We start from the raw sequence: 20,279 nt of genomic DNA, 5'->3' as shown, positions 1-20,279 counted from the left end.
AAACCAAACAGAAATATATGGTGACTTTGGCCATTGCTTTAATAGATCCTGTGTAACTACAAGCACTTGGAGTGGAAGAAAAGGAGGGAGCGAGCTCGTATTTTCATTCTTACTTGCCACATGTTTTGACTAACAATAGGTATTTTTGCAACAGTGTAGGATTACAAAGGGTATCATAATTAAAAATAAAGTATGAGTTTAAATTGTACCATCTGAGACATCACCTGTGATATACTGGAAGGTAATAAATCACCTGGTAAACTAAATAATATATATTTTGAAAGGAAAAGAGCTATCTGTCGTTTAAAAACATACTCAGAAAGAAAGCAGCAAAAAAAGCTAGAGAAAAAAAATTTATAGAGCAGATGTTTAGAACCTGAATTTTTATGAGTAGTTAGTTGACAGACTTACTCTTGGGTACAATCCCTCTAGTCCTTGGTAGGAAGAGAGAAGTGGATTTGATGCTACCCAAATATGATAATTTTATGAACTTAAACATAGGAACAGCTGCTTTCTATGGGTCTTTGCATCAGTGAAGTTTTAATATAATCATAAAGGTTTGAAATATTTGAGAGATAAAAGTGTGCAATTCCAGTTGGAGTTGAAGAATCAACACCAGAGTCTTCAAAGCAAAGGTACTATTTTCCATATTCAGAGGCAAGTCTGTGTAATGCAGAGATACATGAAAGGGGAAAACAGAAAAGTGGGACCTGCAAGTACAGGTATTATGGCAGCCTGAGTAATTGTACCAGGAATTAATTAAGCAGAGGAATTAATATGGGCCTGGAGAACTTCAAAGGTGTAATTTCCCCTGTTTGTAATGCCACAGGACTTGCCATTTCTTACAGTTCTGTCTCAGGGGCTGCATTCCTGGGCCGTGGAAGGGACACACTGAGGTTATTCCACACCCTCTCTGGATCCACAGAAAGCAGCTGGCAGGCAGAGGTGCTATCCATGAAGTGCGGGAATGTTTGGGCTGGGTTAATATGATAAATGTAAAAATTCCATCTGTGAGAATTTTTACACTCACAGATAATTCAAATCTGCTTCTTCAGATCAGGTAAAAGTGACATTTTGAGAGATGTTCAAAGGAGGATTTGGATGCTCTTTCAAAATAGTCTTTGCAAGAGAAGTGTCTGAAAGATTATTGGCTCCTCATCAAATGCAGAGCCAAGGAGGGCTCACAGAGCTGGTTGCTGAAATCCATCTGGCATTTGCAGCAAGACAAGAAGAAATGAACATGCCCTGTGACATTATACCTGCAACCACTCATCATAATGAGTTAGGAGCAAGTGATAATAGTAAATTAACCTCTATAAGCTTAGAAGATCCTTCATTTGCAGAGGATTATTGAATTATTGTACTGCTGATTTAGAATTATGGCCTGTCTGCAAATTTAAAAAAATCAGAGTCCTTTCTCTAACAAGACAGAAATGAGCAGTAGAGATCTGAAGTGACAGCGATGGGTAAAAATAGTTCAGTCACTCGGAAAGTCTCATCCCCAGCTTGCATGATAAGTGCTCTGTCCTTCTCCCTCTCTTTGTAAGATGTGGTGGGTTTTTTATCCTGTACTGACCTCTGCCATATCTGACCAGCAGGGCCCCTTTTTTGCTGTCCCATTAATAGGTTTCATGGAAAAGAAAGTCAGGGAAATAAATATAAAGAACTATTTCCTTTTATACTGCACAAGGCCCTCTCGCTACCTTTTGGCAACTGACCCTGCCACTGCAGGAGGAAGAATCTTGCTCATGCTTTCTTGACTTTGGAAAGTAATCTTTTGATTTGTAGTTTCATATCAATGTGGTTTTCAACGCAGGTAAATGGAAAAAAATCCCAACCCTTTGCTTTTCAAAGGAGAAAATACTATAAAACCAGGTTTTCTTTCCAGAATCCTTTGCCCTAGAGAAGTAGAAATTTACCTGGAGCTTTCTCTGGCAGCCTAGCTCTGTGATGGGAATTCTCTGTCAGACCATAGAGGCTGGACCAGCATTAGTCAGCAGTGGTGCTGGGGAAGGCTGAAGAAAAGTGTTTCTCACCCTGATGAAAAGAGGTTTGGGATGCCTCACTACGGTAACTTGGAGGATGCCCAGGCTCTCTGCCAAGCAGATGGGCAGTGCTCCATGATTCAGACCTTTCTCACACAGCACGAGGTGTTGAGGCCAAGCTAAAACCCTCTACAGAGCCGAGGGAGAACAACCTTTCATTGCTGGCTTGTGAGCCAGATGAAATGTTTTACCACTTTTGCATTTGTTCCAAACAAAGAACATACAAATATTTGTGTTAGAAAGTACAGCTGTGAAGCTTTTCAAACCTTTACATATTCAATCACTGCCTGAAGCAGGCCTGCTCGGGCTGCAGCTCTTTGTATTCAGAGACACAGCAATGCCTTGAGAAGCTCCTGATCAGTGCAGCTCCCTGCAGAGCTGGAGTTTTCATAGAGAAGAAATATATTCACATAAAAGATGCTTTGAAATGCTTTGCAAACCAGAATGGAATAAAAATTGCAGAGTGCCTGTGATGGAGCCTTCCAATTCCTGTGTTCAGAGTCGCCTCTCGCCTCCCTTGCAAACAGATTATTGGAGAAGTAAAACAAAAGTTTCAGCCAAAGTAGAAAGTACAGCAAAGGGGAGAGTTTGAAACCCTGGTACTCAGCTTTTATTCATGGTTTCCTAAAAGCAGTGGAGTATTAATTTCAGATTTTGAAGCACAGATTTTGGTGCTCAGGGTGTTCATCTTTTGCTGATCAGCTGTTGTGGTTTTGTGCTGGGAACTCTGGGAGCTGTGCACTGGGTGGGCAAAAAGCTCTTTGAACGAATTTGGTGTCCTCCTTCAGTCTTTTGACATGAATGCTTCATTTCTGTCCAAGACTGAGTGAGAGTATCAGAGGGAAATTTCTCAGCAGTAGCAAACATTTCATGTAATTTTCATCTCCAAGCTTCACTGACTCTCAACTAACCACTCAGTTGAGTTCAGTTCTTTTCTTGGAAAGAAAGACCTACATGCAAGTTGCATATTGGGAAGGGTGAAGACAGAAAGTCAAATGGGAGGGAACAGGCCCCTTTTTGATGTAGAATGTTCTCCTTTGTAATGTGAGAAAGTTCCACGGAAAGATCCCTCGCTTGGGCTGTGTCTGACAGCTGGACAGACTTGTCTGAATAAACATATTAATGCATAACACTGCTGGGGAACCCTGGAGTGACATTATTCTTCCTTTATGAGCCTGAAATGACTTCTAGCTGGGCCTCAATGAAGAATGAATGTACTTTTAATTTATAATAAAATAGGAGTTCACAATTTAGTTCCTCTTTACTCGTGGCATGTAAACTTCAAAAGAAAATAAATGGTATTTATTTATTTTTGTAGTAGAGAATATATGGCAGTTACCTCTGAGTCATCAATCTAAGACAAATGTTGAGAGATAAAACCAAGAAAACAATTTTGGCACCTCAGCAATACTGCCAGCATAAATTCCTTCCTATGGATATTTACATTGGAGGTTTGTTGTGAACTTGGCTATTTCACCTTTTTTGTCTTGTTTACTTGTTACAAATCACTAACCAGTCAGTTATAGACCATAAAAGTTTAGATGAGGAGCTTCTGATTTAAATTCAAAGCACATTTTATAGACATAGAAACCCAGAAGGCTGACTTGATGGCTTTCTTACTTTCGACATTCCTGCTGCAGTCAATGAAACAGTGCCTTTGTGGTCTTTTAAAACATATTTATCAAAAGGCAAACAAAAAAGCAACCAGCCAGTTGAGTCCCTGTTAGCACTTTGACCTTACCATTGATCATAGTCTTTACAATTTGAACAGGAATCTTTAGTGGTTTTTAAGGAAATACTATTAGGCTACAGCGACTTTCCTAACGTTCATCTGCCTGTGTTACTGAGCTGATCACCTTTTGCCATCAAGTACTATATCAATGTCAAAATTATTAATGTTGTGGTTTAAGGCATATTAAGGTTTGGCTACTGGAGTGCGTGTGTTTAAACTGTTTTCAGCTCAACTGGTTGACCTTCTGATGGAAGCATTATAATTTATCCACAATATTACATTTCCTAAAAAGTAGATTTTGGAAAGATAGTGGTAGAAAATACCAATTTGTTCTACATTTTTCTTTGAGACTGAAATCTATATTGTATTTGTTTTTATTTAAGAGAACGAAAAAGGCCCTTGTTTGAAAAGTACGGCCTTGAACTCTCCTAAGTAGCATTTGTTTTACTGGCACTTTGATTTTATCCTGCCTTTGATTTACGTTTGTATACAGAGATGAATTGCTACCAGATCTGCAGAATTTGAGAACGCCTTGCGAACTTTTTATGGGGTTTTAGTCCTTGATCCTGCAAACACTTTTATAGAAGGAAACAACCCCATGCTCACAGAACGACTGAACTCTGCTCCCACTGAAGCTGTTGATAAATCTGCCACTGATTTAAGCAGAGCTTCAGGCAGGGCAGCACTGCTTGCTTTGACAAATAAGTGTTAGCAGGACCAGGATCTAAGAAATCAGAAGCTCAAGCTAGCTAAGGGTATAAAATATTCTCTTACTGAAAATCTTGGATGGATCAGCTGGCTCAGACATTGCTGGCAGTATTTGGAACTATTGGGATACTTTGCTACTATTTATTACAAAATAATTAAAACCACTTCACTGGGTCAGGATTGCTTAAGTATCTTGCAGAGCCCCACAATTTATGTGCTGCACTTTGAATGCTTTGGGAGCAGGTTATTAAAATTAGGAATGAGAAAATTGAAGATGAACTTCTGATGGAATATACAAGCACTAAAACCAAAAGTGATTTTTAAAGATTTGGCAGGTAAATGGACTTTCATACCTTCATGACTGGTTCAACTTTTATTATCTGTAATTTCATATGTATACATATGTCACTTAAGTAATGAAAAAGGGAGGAACAGCTTAGTATAGTGGCAAATCTATCCTGGCCTTGTCTTGTAAACTTAACATACTTCTGAATTGTATGATCAAGAACATCTGTTTCTCAGCCAGGGAATATTTAAGGGAAACTCACACATTTTTACTGCGGTTATGTAGAACAGGTCCTGCCACTCAGCAAAGCCTTCCAGATTTTCAGAAAGCCTAAATCAGCACACTTACACAGAATTTAATTATAGGAATCAATGACTTCATTATTTATGTTAATTTGTTAGCTGAAGATCATCAGTGCCTGGCTCACAGTTCAGAGGACTGATAAAGGTATCAGCAACTAGTGAACAATGTTATCACAAATATCTGCTTTGAAAAGTCTTTTCACTGTATATAATTCAAAGACCTTGAGGTGCACACGGAAATGAAATAGTTGCTCAGATTAAGTACCTCTAATTCCAACTCATCCCGGTCCATTTCTTGATGAATTCCTCCCATGTAGTCATTTGGGTCATAGTATTCATGCACGGATGGATGGCTGGAAAAAAAAGGTATTTTTTAGGGCAGCACTCAGGACTTTAGTGGAACTTGTTAATGCATTCCAAGCTTGTAGGGAGATGATGGACTAACCCCCACACTGAGGAGCTGCATGTGGTTAATTCTATAAGCTACACTACTTACCCCTGTAAGTGTTTTAAATGAAAATTCCATGTATTTGTAGGAGGACAGCCTGCTGCTTTTTACTGCTTGAGCTCTCCCACACTTCCACTGCCTATACTTTGGAAGTTGTAAGCAGAGTAATGCTCTTGTGATCACCGTTTTCTGTGCTGGATAGTTTTATCTGCAGTGAAAGTAAACCCCCTTTAATTCTCTGTTAACTAGATACATGTCTGAGGCTATTTATGTAACAGCATCTGCTAATTGGCTAAGATAGTCAAGTTGTTAGAGGCAGGCGAGATTTATCTGAATGGAACTGGGAGAAGTGAGAGGAAACTAGGAAAAAATGACTCTGCTTTCACATGCTGGCTGACAGCACACCCAGAGAGCTGAGTGTGGGCCATCACATGAGAAGGGCTGTGAGGGAACACCAACACCTCCAGCTCAGAGGAAGGGCACTGGTGATCCAACAGCTGGGATCTGTCTAATGATTAAGGAACAATATGAAGCTGACAGGGCTGAGCTGGAATAATGCAGGCATGTTGTAACCTAAATTATAGAATGATAGAATTATGGAATAGTTCAGGGTGGAAGGCACCTTAATCTCATTCCACCCCTGCCATGGGCAGGGACACCTTCCACTATCCTAGGTTGCTCCAACCTGCTTTGGACACTTCCAGGGATGGGGCAGCCCCAGCTCCTCTGGGTAACCTGTGCCAGGGCCTCACCACCCTCACAGGGAAGAATTTCTTCCTAAATGATTCATCAGGAATTAATCTTTGCCGTTTTCTTAATGTAACTGGTTTTGCAGTTGGCAAGTCAGAGGTACTGAAAGCTCCTCCTGCAGATGCGTTTGGGAGTGTGCAGTGTTGAGGCTCTAGGAATAATCATGTCCTCTCCACAGGCTCCAAGCCCTGATGTCTGCTCACTGAAAGCTCAAAGCTACAGCCTCTTGTCAAGTATTTCCACTAAATCGTGCTGCTGTGCTTGAATTTTCAATGGGCTGGGAATTGGTGGCTCTGTTGGAATATCTGCTGGAACCATCCTTCAAGTATCAGCAGAGAGAGCCATGAGAGGAATAGACACTGCACACAGAATGGTCCTGGCTCAATGCGTGAAAGTCAATGTGCTGTGAAAGTCGCTCAGGAGCAGTGCAGGATCAGTGCCTGCTTGTAGCCAAACCCTGTTTCCCAGGAGTGCTGGCAGGGATCTCTGGAGAGGTGCACTGGGGGTGCGTGCACACCAGTCCTGCCTCTCACCGTGCACAGTTCACCTCAAACCCAGGAATTGCTGTGGCTTGACCAGATCAGTCTCTCACACACAGCTACTGAGAGGGTCAGAATCCTTTCTATTCCCTGTTCCCTGTGGAGATGTGTGGCAGGATGACAGGCAATCTGCAGGGACTCCTTGGGGAGCTGTTTTCCTCTCGAACAGCATGTGAGGGCGGGGGGTGTGTGCGCCAGGAGATAATTGTCATTTGTATTTGTAAGTACAAAAGCATCAAATTACCATTAACAATAATTAAAATTTGATTCTAAAACATCCATGACAACACTGGTAAGTAATTTTAGTCCTAGAAAATAACTTATTCGAGTAACAGCGCTGCAGGGTTATAATAAAGTAATTAATACACTGGAACAGAATGTAGCAGCTCTTAGCATTACACAATTTATGGCAGCCATAAAAAACAAAGTTAAAACATAAGCAACCCAAAGAGGCAGTGAGAGGAATTACAAAATGCAATAACTTTATCCATCAAATGCCAGCAAAGAAAGAGTTTTATGAGGCCATGTTGTGACTCAGTGGCATTACTCATGTGAGTAATGTCTTGCTAATGTGTAGGAAAAATGAAAATGCGGTGACTTATGGCTCAGTGGTGGATGAATCCTGGCTACTTCTGGGATTACATGTTTACCAGCAAGTGAAGGTGAGGTTGTGAACTACTTGTAATGTGCCACGTTACAAGGATTTTTGAGGCTCAGCAAAGCATTACTTACTCTTCAGGCAAGAGGTAGGGGTCCAGCACGGGGATGGGTGGGGTGGGCGAGCCCATCTTGCTGAGGGCCATGATGTGCTCGAAGGTGATGTCGGTCTGGGTGGCCACATCCACCAGCTGCGGGTCGTGGGCCGGGGCGAAGGCCTTGGCGCGCGGGGCCCTCCTCAGCACCTGCACCACGATGGGCTCCTTGGCTGTTTTGAATGCTTCCACCGCCTGCTCATGGGTGGCTTTGGATAAATCCTTCCCATTGACCTGCGGGGAGAAAGCAGCAGAGCCATCAGGGACCCATCTCAGCTTCCAGCCATCCCAAGGTACGAGCAGCCAGTGCCAGGAACGAGCCCCGCAATCTTGTTCCTCTGGCTTTTTCCCCTCTCGCTACAGTAACTTCACAAATCCTCTGCTCTGCTTTGTATTTTGGTAAGATTTTACTGGGCTTGCTCTTTGAGGTGAAGTACAAACCAGCATCCCATTTGTTTCTTGCAGATTAGAAATCCCTCAGCCCTTGTTCAAACACAACATGTTATTGATTCCCCCCCAGTTTTTCTAGTTTTCATTTACTTTTTAGACTCTTCACCTTTTTGCTGAACAAAACTGAAACTACAAAACTATGTGTTTGTGTCTGATAAACAATTTTTCAGATGAAACATGATGGTGGTACTCAGTCACTGCACTAAAAAACTCCATTTTAGAGTAGTGGACAGAAATAACACTAGACATGCCAGGCCATGGAACTGGGGGGCTGAGAAGAGAATTTACACACTGCACTAAGTACACACTGTAATGCCATGTTTAGTCACATTAAAATAAGTGGGCCACCTGAATGAGAACATTACTCAGCACACTAACTGAATTTAGCCCATGCTTAACATATTGCCCGAGGCAAAAAGCTGGCTGATATAAAGAGGGTTAACTCGAGTGCAGAATAGATTGAAAGGGCTAAATTCCTGCTGAATTACCTTGTGCACATAACACTTTTTCTGCTGTCATCTTGGGTTTACCTTAGAGAGGTGATGACACCAGGATTTTAGTGAAGCCAGCTGAGATGGAAGGTGCTAGCATGACATTTACATTACACAAACACTTGCACTGCACACGACTGCTCCCAGTAATGCACAGCGTGTAAAGTTTGGCCTGGTCAAATTAAATATCATTAACTCACCCAATTGAGCAGATTACTTTAAAACAGTTTGTACGGCTGTAAAATTAGGTTCAGCGTAATGTTTTCTCTGGGAAAAGGAAATGCTGATTATGGTTTGAGTTTTATTATTTGCTACAAATTAAATGTTGCACATTTTACTGTGTGCATCCTAATTTTTTTTTTTTTTGGTACAACTAAACCCAACAAGCAATCAAAATAAAATAATCTAAATTGCAGCATGTAGTGTTTTTCAGAAATGTTCTCAGAATAACTCTTGAGCAGGAAACTATTTATGTGAGATCCTTTCTCCATCTTTATAGTAAAACCTGGTAAAATCCTGCAAAGGACAAATTTCCAGTTCATTCCCAAATGCTGTAATGAACCTGGATTACAGACAGCTTAGTACAGGCCTGCATTTTAATTTAGGTTCCTTAGGACACTTTTATTTCTGTAAATCCATGGCCTGGCATCCTCTTTGTGCTTTCCTATGCAATTGTTACATAAATAATCATAACCTCAAGGACAGTTTGATGTCATGCAGGGAACAGGTGGTGGCTGGACTGTGTCATAAATTGTTACTACAGGAATTATTTCCAAGTAGTTTCCTGACTATGTTGTCTGCAAGCTGATAATGCCATGAAAAAGAGAAGGTGCTGCACAGCCAGGAAGAAGGACATGGGATCAGATTTTAGAACTGGGGTGATGAGCCAGCTGAATTTTAATATAAAACCTCTACTGCTGTAGAGGGACCTTGTACAGAAAAGGTTTGTAACTTTCTGGTATTCAGCTTTCAGTTGGTAAACTGGTAACTCTACAAGCAGAACTGTATTTGATGTGTATACAATTTTAAACCATGGGTTTGATAAGATGACAATGATTATAGTGAAATGAAAGTATAAGTCACTGTACTGCTGTTATTATGGGTTTCTTAACCCACTTCAAAGATATGGTTAGGGATTTTGTCTTTAGAAGTTAGTATTTCTATGAACTGTGGCAGCACCCACATCATATTAGGCAAACAATTCTCTGGACAGTAGCTGTTCACATGATGAATGGTTTTGGGGTCAGTCTGTGGATCCCTTACAAGAGACTGATTCCTCAACCCCAGCTGAGTGGAATCCTTTTAGCTCTGCAGGTTCCTGTTCTGATCAGCAGCCTTGGCCACTGTGCCGGACGCTGATCTGTGAGACGTGGTCAGAACTGCACTAACAAATGATGAAAGAAAATGCAATGATGCAAAAATATGCTTTAAAGTGATTTACAGCAGGGAATTACATTTCTGAATCTGGTTCCTAAAAAACCTGCAGTGACTGCTATAATATGGGGTAAATAATGAACAGTGAATAGTTTGTAATTACTTTTTTTTTAAGTATTTCCCATCTCAGCACAGCAATAATATCATTTTCCATTAAAGAGAAGTGAGGATGGACATGCTAAATATTTGGATAATAAAAAGCAGTAATTCCCAAGTTTGCTTATGCATAACAGAGATAAATCGCTTTTTGGTCTAGAAAAAGTAGCAGGTATTGTTATTTTATTTTTAGTAGCACAAAAATGATGCAGAAGAGAAATATCCTGGGATGATTTCAATGGCCTGATTTCTGGTGTCTGTGCAGAGTCAGTACTTGTGGCTAATCCTGAGCCTAGCAAATAGGTGATACTAACATGGTTAGTTTCTATCTGGAAAATTTGTCACAACTGACAAATAATTATTCCCAGTGCTTAAAAGCCAATAAACACATAATAAAATAAATAAATCAATCTGTATGGCTTTGCTTTGTTAAAAAAAAGGGGGGGGGGGCACCTTATATTCATAGACTTTATTCCTAATGCTGAGAATTGTGCTCAGCAGTTTTTTTCCTTATAAACAGTTACATCTGAAATAACACAGGGGGGAAAAAAAATCCAGGCTTGAGAAGACTGCCAAAAACGACAAATATGCATAATTTCTTAGGAACATGCCATGTGACAGAGACAATGGGATCTTTCATGGCACAAAAGATGGATAAATTAACTTGTCTGAAAGGGTGAAATGCTTTGCTTTTGGACCTTCTTAGCACTGGAGATATACTGAATATGGAGAAAGCTGTAGATAAAGTGCAGTGACTGGAGTTAAACTGAGCTGAATGGACTTGGATGAAATTTGTGGTGCAGCCAGATAGTGGGTTTAGCCACTGCATGAGGGAGGGACACAAATACACTGAATTAAGACCAGATAGTAAATAAGGAAGGGATGCTTGAATTTTATTGTATTTTTTAATAGAAGCTATGCACTGATTATGAAATAGAATAGCATTTATAGTATTTTATTTTATAGTTTGTACTCTATGTTATATTCTTCTGCACTGAAGTAGGCTGGGGAGAGGACCCCACCTAAAATCTACATTGTAGAGGCAGCAAGAAACCCGTGGATAAAAAAGGCCTAATCCTGTCTGGGAGGTCTGTGTTTCCTGGGAGTTTCAATACTCAGAATGAAAATAAAATAGTCACTTGAGCTTGATTTGATGCTCACTGGAGCCAAGGGGTGTTTTGCTTTTGCAATGCCTCAGTTCAGGCTCTGACTGAGAGAGGATATTAACAGCAAAGCAAGAAGTTATGAAGCCGAGTGTGCCATCAGCATTCCATGGCCAAACTGAGATAATGGAAAGGAAAATGCTGTCAATTAAGGTAGAAGTGATGTATATTTGTAATTGAGAAAAAGAGAGATGATGCCCAAAGGCGGAACAGGGGAGGCCATGGCACAAATCCAAACAGGGTGATCCCAGCAAACAAATAGATGGAAAGGATGTCTTAAACCCTCATTTTGATCAGGGAGCTCTCATCAATTCCTATTTCCAAGATGTAAATGGTCAGAAAAATAAGCAGGAATTAATGAAAAGAAGGAAAGAAAAAAAAAAACCAGTATGCTTATCTGGCCCCAAATGGAAGCAGCAGAACTTCACTGAGGAACCCTAAACATCAGGTGGAATTGCTAAGGAACATCCCATGATAACTTAGGAGGTGTGAATGCAACAAATATGTGGATATAGTTTGAGATCAAACTCCTAAGAGCCATGAAAAAGGCTGGAAAAGTTTGAGTGCTACTTTGGAGATAACAGGGTAAAAAAACAGGCAGTAGGAGCTTGATGGGTGTAGCGTTGGTAAGACCCAAGTGCCTTCCTGAGTCTGTTCTCAAATCTCTCTCAATTGGTAGCTACACATTAAGCAGAAAGAACAAATAAATCAGTGATGATTTGTGATCAGTGATGTTCTCAACAAGGAGAAAGGCAAAAAAAAAAACCAAACAGGAAAAACCTCATTTCTCTTTAGGCTTGTGAAGAATTTGCTCTGCCTCACCAGGACGTGGCTTTCCATATAATTTTCCAGTGCTTGAATGTGTAAGGTATTGGATGTACAATGGCTTCTCTCTGTTGGAGCTGTGCAAGGCATTTGGCACCCTTCCTGTTGAAATCCCCTTCCTCTATTAATTCTGGATATGTCACAGTGAAATACCTTTTGCAAGGACACATTTTTTCATGTTTTTATACTTTATATAGGTGCTTTTAGTTTAACACTTATTTTACTGAGAGGTTTGGGATCCTCCAGCGATTCCTGAGCCAAGTGCCACTGTTTAGATGCTAATTTCCTGAGGTCAGAATTGGCACAGGGTCCAGAGGCTGGAGCCTTCCAGCCTTCACACTGTGAGGACAAGGCTGGACCTCCTGTGCAAGGCAATGGGAGTCTGCAGCCAAGGCTGGGATGACAGAATTGTTCTCAGTTACTAGAAAACACATTCTTATTTTCATTTGAGGTATGAGGCAGGATAGTACATGGCTGCACTATTACATAAATGTCATTTTATCAATAGCTGCTGTTTAATTATGGAGCAAGGTAAGTGATTTACATGCTTTATTTCCCTGGGTGGGAAGACAAGACTAATTAATTACCACTTTTTAATGACAGACATAAATCAGAGGCTTTCAGGTATATCAAACTATGTTACTTGTTTACAAGTGGACAACATTTCCTCCTGGTTGCCACCAATTCTTAGTTTCTTTTCCTTCTGATACAGTGCTTATGGAAACTCCAGTAGTGGTGGTTTCTCTTTCCCTGTGAGAGCAGAATTAACACACCTGGGTTCTCTACCTGAGAAGGATGTCCCTGGAGCTGGTTCCCAGTTTCCCACTTGCAGCCACAGCAGGAGCACAAACAGGAGCCCCTGGAGCCCTGAGAGGGGACATTGGGACAGGGCTGTCCTAGGACAAGGCTGGCAGAAGGAAAGTGGGGAGCATCTCAGAGAACGGAGGAGTTCAGCACTCAGGCATGAGCAAACATCATCTGCACTAGCACAGATGAAGTGATTTTGGGCACCGGTGGAAGCAATTACTGAAAGGTTGAGAAAGCCAGAAAATCCCTGTGCAGAACAGTTTAGTTATAATTATTTTGCACTTTATTTTTGCTTCAATAGTGTGTAACATTGTTTTCTGGATGTTGGGAGCACACAGCAGAAACCAGAAGGGTTTCAGTAAAAGAAAATTATTTCTTTTCATCAATTTAGACTGATTTCTGCAGGTTTAATGCCATGAATGATAAACATTTGTATGCATTGTACAGCTTCTTGGCTCTTCTATGCCTCACAAATGTCACAGAGAAAAAAACTTCTTTTGCCTAAGAATGAGTAAGCAGCTTTTCTTTGTAGAAATTCATGCAAATCCTTGGGAAGTGCACTATAAAAATGCTAGTTCTGTTAGACTACAGACGCCTCTGCTCCCTTTAAATGCTCTCTATGGTCTGATTCACTTCTTTAGCAAGTTCTTAAAGAGTCTGCATACTAAGAAAAAGCAGCACAACTTTAAAGATTTTTATGGAAGCAAGAGCAGCAAAAAGCCTATTTTATAACCCCCCTTTTCCTCAGGAATTGGAGAGAAAAGGTTCAAAATATAGGTTAATTCTTCTTGCAGCTCCATCTAATCCCTCTTTTATTTCCCTGATATGTACAGTCTCCCTCTTTTTCAAAACCCCAGAATTATATTGTTTAGTAATAGACTGTTTCCATGTGTGTGCATTTCCCTTCTGCCTTGTGAGCCATCCATGACAAAACAGTTCAGACCAAGGAAAAATTCTTTTACTTAAGAGCACAGAATACATTTGTTCTCCAAACCGTTAACTTGCAAATGGAAAATCTTGGGAGAAAGACCCTGGAAATAAAGGAATTTTTATTTTGCTGGTAATTAGCACATTTACGTATTACCAAGGCAGTGCCAGGACTGTCTGTAGCATACTAAGATGCTCTTGGTTGGGTTCTCAGGCTCTGCTCCTGTGGATCACAACTCAAAACAAAACCACAGGGAATTTTATCATTTGCTTCAATGAAAACAGAGCAATGCTGGGGCTTCTGAGACTCTTGGACTTTCACTCTAAGTAAAGTTTATTCAGAGCCCTTTTTTTCTTAAATATGCATTCATTATGTTAAATGACTTTATATCAGGGCAGAAATGCTCTTCCTTTTCTCTTTTTTAAGTGATCTTTTGTGTATCTTTTCATGGCTTAATAACCCAGGTCCATCTAAAATACAGCCAGAAGTTTACAGGCCTCCCCTTTTAATGCCTCTCTCTGCCATTTCTGCATCGTGACCCAGAGGGGGCCAATCAATGGGATCTCTGAGTGAGGTACAAATGAGCCATAAATAATCATGAATTACTAATGACTGGGATTCAGCAAGTGTAATCACCCGTTTTCTCACATCCTCTGCTTTGTCCACCTCTAGCACTGCACCTCCAGTGTGGCTCCTTGGGAAATGCTCTCGCCTTTCCCACATGTGCTTTTCCCAAGAGGCAAACCCTGTGTCTATGTATTCACCTAGTACAGTAAAATACAGGTTTTTATGAATTAAACCTTTAAAAAGGCTGTGTATTCTCTATTTATGTTTAAAATAACACACAATGAGAGTGAACAGCATGAAGAAGGTTAATCTGTTTAGTTGAGGGTGCAACGTTACGTGGGTTCAAGCTGAATTTGAGCAGCATAAGAAACCAATTCTTGTACTGAATCAGACCAAAGGTCTGTGTAGGGCAGCACCTTTCTCCCCACAGAAAAAGGGAATGGTCAAAGACTAAGATTTGGTGGAGGGAGCTTTCCTCTGCTACGGCCTTCCAGCACTTACACTTTGATAAGGCAATATTTAATACCATGCCTCAATTAAAATCAAAGTAGTACAAGTTTCTGGTGTCCAGACCAGGATTTCAAACAATACCGATATTTTAGTAGCAAATCAGACCATGCAAGCACGCAGCAAAAGCCAGTGCTGCCTCTGGAGACCTGCTCCAAGCAAACAGACAAAAGGAATCTCGTACAGATGCAAAGATGAAACACAGAACAAGTGAGTGATCTGCCTGAGGTCACACCAGAGCACAGCACAACTGAAACCTCACATCCCATCTCCCAGACATGTTTAAGATCATTCTAATTCCCAGCATCCCATTTTTACACTGTTCATTGTTTGTAGTTTTTAAGTCCATTTTCCACTCCCTCCCTTCTTCCACAAATGCCTCAGTGATGCAGGACAGGGAAAGAGCAATTTTGGACAGCTCTGAAGATCACCTGTGTTAAAGAGGGTTATTGAAGCTGGTTCCAAGAAAAGATGGAAAGAACACCCACCCAGTGCTGCTCTGCGGGAGCCCAGTGACAGATCCCAGTGGGTTTGTCAGTGAGAGGTGCTGCTGCTTTAGCAGCTTTGTCACCTTGGACCTTCCACAAGCAGAGGTGAAGTGGGCGAAGAAAACAAACCTCAGAAGGGATCGTGTAGGCAGGAGTCCCACCACCACCCCCCTCCACCCTTGCAGTCCGTGCTGCCACGGCCATGAGTTCTCATAGTGTGACATTGATAAAAACACCTTCATTTTCCTTGCCTTTGGCTAAAACTGATGGCAGTCACACAGATGCATCAGGTCAGATAGAAGAGCTTCTGCTGCACTCTGAAGCAGCTCTGCCAAATTTAAAAATTCTCATCAGCTGTGATCTTCCTCCATATGAATAATTACTTTCTCTAAAATGATGTTCAGTTTTCACTTCGCAGGAATGTACAGGATATTGGTTTAAAGTTGCAAACCCCACTCTTTTTGCACTTCATTTGTAGTTTTTGTTATTATTTGGGATAATTTTGATATATTAGCGCCCAATTCCTATGCCAGTGGACAACGTGTCCAATCACCTCCATGTCCCTACCCAGGATTATCCCTGTATGGACACAAGGAAGAAAACACAGCCATGATTCTGATAATTTGTGTTTTGGATGGAGGCATCTGGCTTTTTGCCTGTGGATATTCAGTGTTAATAGGAAATTTTTCTTCAATTGTCACTGCTTAAAGTAGTGAGTATTGTAGTATTTAATGTTTATGTATATTTGATATTATTTATTCTGCCCCTCTCCTGTCAAATCCCTGACTTGCCACCAAGTTCTGGAGGGCCACTTGGATCTGCTTCCCTTTACCCACCAAATCTCTGCAAGGACCAATCCCAGTGTTCGTGTAACTGCAGAGTTGTCCTGTCCCAGTGAAAATGAAGCCTCACCTTTTGTTCCATTCTTAATGAACACAACAAAACACGTTTATTGAATCTGCACTTTTTCATTACTCCATATGTTTCCTTTTTTCCCAGCCCATGTCTGACATGTGACAGTAAAGCACAGAGTGACTGTCCCCTAGTGCCTTCTCCCTTGTGACTTCCTGCCACCTGCTTCATAGCATTGAACAGATGTGTAAGTGTAGAGCATCACAAAACTCATCCCTTCAATCATCCACCATCCTAATAAATCCATGCTATGGCTGAGCATTTTATCTGCCCACTGTAAAGACGAAAGGCACTGTAGATTTTAGGAAGATTATGCAGCAGTGAGACATTTCACGTGCAGAGAAGGTCAAATTATGCATTTATATCACAGGTGACCATTAGGCATTTGTTTATTTCATATGGCATCTTGTTTATGTTCCTTTAATGGCCAAAATATTCCTCTAACTTTACAATAAAGAATATCTTCTAGAGAAATCCTAACAGAGGCATTGCATTATTCATCATCAAGTGAAGAGGAAAATTTCAATTGCCAGTTTCTGGTAAATGTCTAATTAGGAAAGGGGACTTGTGAGCCACAGACAGGCGCCACGATCATTAAAGGGCAGTTTTCTGAAGATTATGAGTCTCCAGTCTGTCAAGCAGAGTTTTTCTACAGCTGAACTAATTCTGCAGTAGAAAACCCTGTCTAGAACAAAGCCCTTGGAATTAACATCTTGTTTAAGCAAACACATGCCTACTTTGAAGTAAGTGTGATAGGTTCACAACTGTTACTGAGGTCAAGTTTAATGGTAGTGAAGTGACAGAGTCGGACTTCAGTGTTAGTGTTAATTTCAGCTGCAGCATGGGCTGTACGTACAGAGCACTTGAAGCCATACACTGTATTTCAAGTAGAGCAGTTCCCCATAATTGGCACCACCACTTTGGTCTTAACATGGAAAACTACTGAAATGTAAAACAACTAATTCTCTGGCTGCCCAATTAAATTTGAGGGTGTGAAAAGCATATGTACAGAGGCAATTATTTCTGTTTTCCAAATCTTACAGTTTTGATTAGATTTTTTTTTTTTTTTTTAGAGCTGAATGTTTATTTTGGCAAGCTTCACTTTGGCCCTGCTTTAGGATAACCTCATTGCTCAGTAGGTTTAAGTCTAGTTAGACTGTTTCCTTGAATTAGGCTTTCTTACTGATTGATTACTTTAGTCTCATTTTCTCAGGCCTGAACGTGTGAATGGAATTCTGATGGCGAAGGGAACTGCTCTGGTGATTAGCTCAGTGCAGCAGGGTTTGTGTGGGAGTTCTGCTGGAGGAGAGTCCCCCACAAGCACTGCCACTGGAAGTTGCCAATGGAAAACACTGTTGGCTTGTTCCTCATCACTGCTGACCTCTCATTAGCACAGAATTTGTGTGTGACCTTGGTGCTTATATAACCTTGCCCACAGAGCATCTCAGTCTGGTTTAAAACACAAATCCAACTTGCCCACTATTGTTTTTTACCAACACTGTCATTTTTCTGTGTCTCGGGGATGTGCCAGGCCAGGAGCATGTGAGAGAGGCTTTCATGTTTCTGACACGCTGAAAGACCATGGCAACAACTGTTTATTTATATATGAACTTTAGTGTTCGTGAGAGGTGCCAGCTCAACAATCACGGAGCAGAATCTTCTGACCTCGGCTCAGCTGAACCAAGGGCAGCAGCAACATGAGCTTGTTTCCTGCCAGCCTGTCCTTACCCTGGAGGGACAGCCTGGAGGAAGGGGTTGGGCTCTGTGCTCACTTATCTCAGGGTTTCTCAGCTGAAAGTGCCAGTTTTGATGGGCTGTTCTTATGGTATCTTCCCACAGCCAGCACCGGGTGAATTCTGTCATGTTAAATCCCAGGGAACAGTTTTGAGCACTGCCCATGCAGGTTAGAGTCATCTGTGGTTTAAAGTTCTATGTTGATATCCTCAGAAATTCTTCCAGTGGAAGGTGTCTCTATCCATGGCAGTAGGGTTGGAACTACAAGATCTCTTTAAGGTCGCGTCCAACACAAACCACTCTGTGATGCCATAAGGATTCCATAAAACACTGTGTCCCTTCAGGAAAAGATTTCACTGTGTGTTTACCTCCCATACCTGTGTGTTTACCTCCCATACTGTGGGCAACGTGTGCTGAGTGTGAAACAGGTGCTGAGAAAGTTCCATAAATTGCAGGCTTAATCTTATTTTACTTCATTTTACAAACTCAAAAGCTCTCTCTCAGATGACTCATTCTTCTGTAAGTTTCCTCCAATGGAGTTTACTTTTTAGTTCCCCAAAAATTTTCATACAAAGGGAAAAGCCCTTATTTCTGTTATTGTTTATGTAGGAGTTGATGACATTGAGAAAAGCACATCGAAAACCTGGGGTAAAACACCCTCCCAATTTTCTGGTTTTCTTTCTTCCCCCTTCTTCCTCCATTTTCACAACTTTTAATCTTCTGAAGATTTTCATCTGACCAGACACCCAAAAATCTAATAGCATGTATCACTTCATTTCATATACTGTATTCAACTGGGAAGTAAACCTCAGGATACACCTAAGATAGAATATGCATCCCATTGCTGCCACGCTCATCACTGGTGACACTGCTCTGCATCAAGGCTCCAAGCTGCCACAGTCCCCTTTGTGTTTGTACCACAAAGCATTGATATGCACAGCTACAACAGACTCTAATGACGAGGTGTCTTAATTTGGTTTTTATTATGTGATTAAAGGTACAATAAGGTAAGTGCTCAACAAGAGGGAAGACCATTGTTCTGCATCATTAAGCTCACAGCAGCCCAAAAAGAAATTGTAGGCAATGTGCCAAAGCCCTTAATGAAGAGGATCTCTTTGAATTATCTATGGATGAGGAAGGGATAAAGCCTGAGCCCTGGTATATTTGATCCTCTTTGTGCTCGCTGTTACGAGGACTTACAGAGCCAGCCATACCGGACCTTCTGGAATTGTAATTTATTGAAGCATTAATTTCCCAGCCACACTAAAGCTCTTGGCCTAATAGAGAAAGTACAGTTATGTACTATTATTAATTCCTTCAAGTGTTTTCTGAATTCCTACATCTTGGAGTCATGAACTTTTGAAAAATAAGGCTAAGGAGATTTATTTATAACAATGCTCAATATTCCCTAAAACCAAGTTATGCAAATTTTGTCTAACTCGGACTTCTTAAATAGCAATGCCTTCTTATCACATGATATTAGGGTTACATGGATGACACAAAACCACTGTAAGAGACATTTTCTAGTGCTGGCAGATTTTGAAACTTTTATCTTCTATATTCTGTAATTTTAAATGACAGTGATTCTTCATCTCCCTCACCGTTAAATTTTAAGTGATTGCTCTTATGTGTAGGTTACATGAGGACGTATTTTTATAGCTGTAGTGACATATAATTATCTGGATGTGCTCATGAGCTATAGGATTCCCTCCCTCTTATCTTGCGAAATAAAGAAATCAAAGTAGACCCCTGTTAAAATAATTTTGCACAGTTATTTATATGCTAGAATAATCAGGGATTACAGTCTTAAATAATTCAGGTTTTACTATGTTAGAAATCCCAGTTTTACAGGATTACATGCACCTCTCACTTCTGTGGAAACTGAGGGTATTCCAACAGTTTCCCAAAAGACCTCCGCACTTAATGGGCACTCACATATTGTGGAAGCCAGGCTGCAGCACTCTGCAGGTTGATTTCTAAATCCAAACTCCTGCACCTGCAGCCAGCACTGGATAGTTCAGTCATCTCAGATATCAGCAGGAACTGTTCCTGGGACTGATTTCAGGACATGTATTTAAAGAATGTTGTCCTGCATCTGTTGGGAGATGTCAGTAAGTTGCAAAGGTTCTCTGCCACCTTCCCTTCATGACAAAAATCGAGCAAGCTTCCTGAGCAATCACAACGTTCGTGATCTGGTGCTGCCTCAGTCTGTCCTGATTGTTGCATTCCTGAATGTGACTCACTGATAGTCCCCAAACCCAGACTGCACAAAAACTTGGCAGGACAAGGAAGTTCCCACAGCCACTGCTGTATCT

At 40.9% G+C, this 20,279-nt stretch overlaps 1 protein-coding gene across 2 annotated transcripts in view; it reads right to left on the bottom strand.

The window, feature by feature from the left end:
- Window positions 1-20,279, bottom strand: part of PDZRN3 (PDZ domain containing ring finger 3) — a 131,036-nt gene that overhangs the window by 7,450 nt on the left and 103,307 nt on the right. For both annotated transcript variants that reach the window (XM_042013862.1, XM_042013871.1), the window contains 2 exons: window positions 7,543-7,796; window positions 5,339-5,426 (listed from right to left, as the gene is read on the bottom strand). In XM_042013862.1, the coding sequence (XP_041869796.1) occupies window positions 5,339-5,426; window positions 7,543-7,796 (342 nt within the window). The remainder of the gene's footprint in view (window positions 1-5,338; window positions 5,427-7,542; window positions 7,797-20,279) is intronic.

Source organism: Corvus kubaryi, unplaced genomic scaffold (genome assembly GCF_017639235.1).
Source record: "Corvus kubaryi isolate FWS band 111438036 unplaced genomic scaffold, C.kubaryi_AGA036_p1.0 136, whole genome shotgun sequence".
Lineage (NCBI taxonomy): Eukaryota > Metazoa > Chordata > Aves > Passeriformes > Corvidae > Corvus > Corvus kubaryi.
This window is presented reverse-complemented; position numbering and strand designations above follow the sequence as displayed.